The sequence below is a fragment of the Emiliania huxleyi genome (genome assembly GCF_000372725.1).
Source record: "Emiliania huxleyi CCMP1516 unplaced genomic scaffold EMIHUscaffold_310, whole genome shotgun sequence".
NCBI classification, from domain to species: Eukaryota; Haptophyta; order Isochrysidales; family Noelaerhabdaceae; genus Emiliania; species Emiliania huxleyi.
Genome location: NW_005199683.1, coordinates 122,000 through 124,599, shown reverse-complemented (window position 1 = coordinate 124,599; position 2,600 = coordinate 122,000). Strand labels below are relative to the sequence as shown.

Genomic DNA, 2,600 nt, shown 5'->3' with positions numbered 1-2,600 from the left:
TCCTGAATCTCGCTGATCTGCGCGCCGTAAATGGACTGCGACTGTGAGATCCAGCCGTGAGCGCTGCCGACTAAAAGAAGCATACGGAGCGGCGGCAGGGCTGGGGAAGCAGAAGGACAGCCGGCGACGCCCAGGTTGTTCAAGTGAAAGCAGGCGGCTGCAGACGCAGGGGCTCGGAACCTTCCAGTGCAGACGGTCGACCTTGTACCCCTCGTGTACTGCCGGGTGAGCTCTGGTTTCTCCTTGTCACCGTGTGTGACCGGCGTTGGCCGGGGCGCGCATCGCGTCCGCCCAAGCCTTCCGCGATTCGATCCCGCAGCCAAAAGCTGCTCGCGGCCGACTCCGCCATCGCGGCCGCAGCTGTTGAGCTCTCCAGAAGACTGGTGCCTCATATGCTGCCTCCCTGCGGATGCTGCCGGCGAGCCTGGCGGTCCGCTGTACTACAAGGAAGTGCTGACTCGATTCTACCTCGAATTCTTCTACCCCCACGACTCGGAACGCGAATGTGACAGGACCATCGGGTCCTTCAGCCACCAAAGTGAGATCACCCGAGAGCAGCTGAGTCTGCCTCTGGCCTCGCCTCCCTCTCCTTCAGGCATTCGTGGCATCCTATGGGTCGTCCAGAGTATCGACCTCTGGCTTGTCAGCCGGTCACTTGATGACGACCATGAAGTACAGCGATCGCCACCTCGCTGGCCTCTCCGCAAGGAAGGCCTCCCGACCGCGTCGAACTCACGGCGCGGGCTCTCTCGGCTACGGGACCGGCCCCAGCTTCGGCTGACTGAGCTCTGAGGGCTGACAAGCTGCCGAGCCCAAATCACTTAGAGTCGTGATTTCTTGTTGGTTTTCTAAAATCTCTCTCTCTCAAACTCTGAACAAATGACGTGTGAGTGTTAGAGTTGTTTGCTATTGCTAAAAAAAGAGGTCAAACAAACTCTGAGGTCTCGGTTTACGATTTTTTCGCGCGCCCTGCTTTGTTTTGGTTTTTCAGCGGCCAGAGCGCTGCGCGTGCATAGTTAGAGGTTAGGTTAGAGCTTTGGAGCACTTGGAGTGCAGTTATCAGCCGCACGCCTAGGACCGGGGAAAAGAAAGAAAGAAAACACACAACCCAAGGGAGGGATGGGAGAACGGCACGCCGCCACCACACAGGGATTTTAAGGAGAGGAGTGTGGTGCGCTAGCCGTCGCCCACCCTGGGGAGTCTGCCTCTTCGTATCTCTTTTCGCAGTCTCTCGCCGCTTCTCGCTGCAACCTTCATGCCACCTCGCGGCCGTCCCACTCTCGTCGGTCTCTCCCTTGTCACTTCCTCCTCTGTCGCGTCGTTCTCTTCTGCCTCGTCCTAGGACCGGGGAGCTAGATACAAGAAGCGCCAGTGGGGTTTCTTGCAGTGTGTGTTCTGCGTCGGAATTCCCGAGCGATTGCAACCTTCCTGTTCCGCTTCAAACCATGCGGCGTTCCCTCGGCGTCCTCGCCGAGGCGTACTCCAAGTGGGAGCGTCGCGCTCCGCTGACTCCCTCCCACGTCTCGCGGCTCGTCAACTCGGGCGTCGAGGTGCTCGTGCAGCCGTCGTCGAAGCGCGTTTTCACCGATCGCGAGTTTGCGGCGGCAGGCGCGACCATCACGCGTGACCTTTCGGGCGCCAACACCATCATGGGCGTCAAGCAGCCGCTCAACGGCTCGCTCCTCCCCGGGAAGAACTACCTCTTCTTCAGCCACGTCATCAAGGCCCAGCCCGAGAACATGCCGCTTCTTGACGAGGTCCTCGAGAAGAAGGTGCGGCTCATCGACTACGAGTGCATCCGCGAGGGCGGAGGCGGGACGACGCCTCGGCTGGTTGCCTTTGGCGAGTTCGCCGGCATGTCGGGCATGGTCAACGGCCTGCGCGGGCTCGGCCTCCGCCTCCTCTCGCTTGGCCACTCGACTCCGTTTCTCTCCATCGGCCCGACGCACGCGTACACAGACTACTCCACGGACGCGCGGCGGGCGCTGCGCGCGGCGGGCGAGCAGGTAGCTCGCGCCGGCCTGCCCGCGGAGTACTCCCCGCTCGTCGTCTGCGTCGCCGGCACAGGCAACGTCTCTCGCGGGGCACTCGACGCGCTCGACTCGCTCGGCGAGGTCGTGGAGAGGGTGGCTCCGTCGGAGCTGGCCCGCCTCTCGGCGCTGGCGGGGACGGCCGGCGAGCACCAGCACAAGGTGTACGTCTGCGTCACTGGCGCGCAGGACTTCGTCCGCCCCGCCCGGCCCGGCGCCGCCTTCGACCGCGCCGAGTATTACGCGAGCCCGACCTGCGTGCGGGCCGGCTCCCTCGGGCGGCGTGCAGTGTCGCGGAGCTGCCCCGTAGGCAAACCCCGAGGAGTACGTGCCGTGCTTCCACGAGACCATCGCGCCGCACGTCAGCCTGCTCGTGCCGACCATGTACTGGGACCGCCGCTTCCCGCGCCTCCTCTCGACGGACCAGCTGCAGAGCCTGCGCGCCTCAGGCAACAAGCGCCTGCTTGCGGTCGCGGATCTCACCTGCGACGTCGACGGCGCCGTCGAGCCGCTCGTCCGCTCGACCACCATCGACGAGCCCTTCTTCGTCTACGACCCCGCCACCCGCAC

The 2,600-nt window shown here is 63.7% G+C and overlaps 1 protein-coding gene across 1 annotated transcript in view; it reads left to right on the top strand.

Moving 5' to 3' along the window:
• Positions 1–1,445: 1,445 nt before the first annotated feature.
• The window catches only part of EMIHUDRAFT_74668 (Saccharopine dehydrogenase), a gene marked incomplete at both ends in the record, with an annotated part of 4,312 nt that continues 3,157 nt past the window's right edge, over positions 1,446–2,600 (top strand). Inside the window, 2 exons of the mRNA XM_005774474.1 lie at positions 1,446–2,288; positions 2,356–2,577. Of these exons, the coding sequence (XP_005774531.1) occupies positions 1,446–2,288; positions 2,356–2,577 (1,065 nt within the window). The remainder of the gene's footprint in view (positions 2,289–2,355; positions 2,578–2,600) is intronic.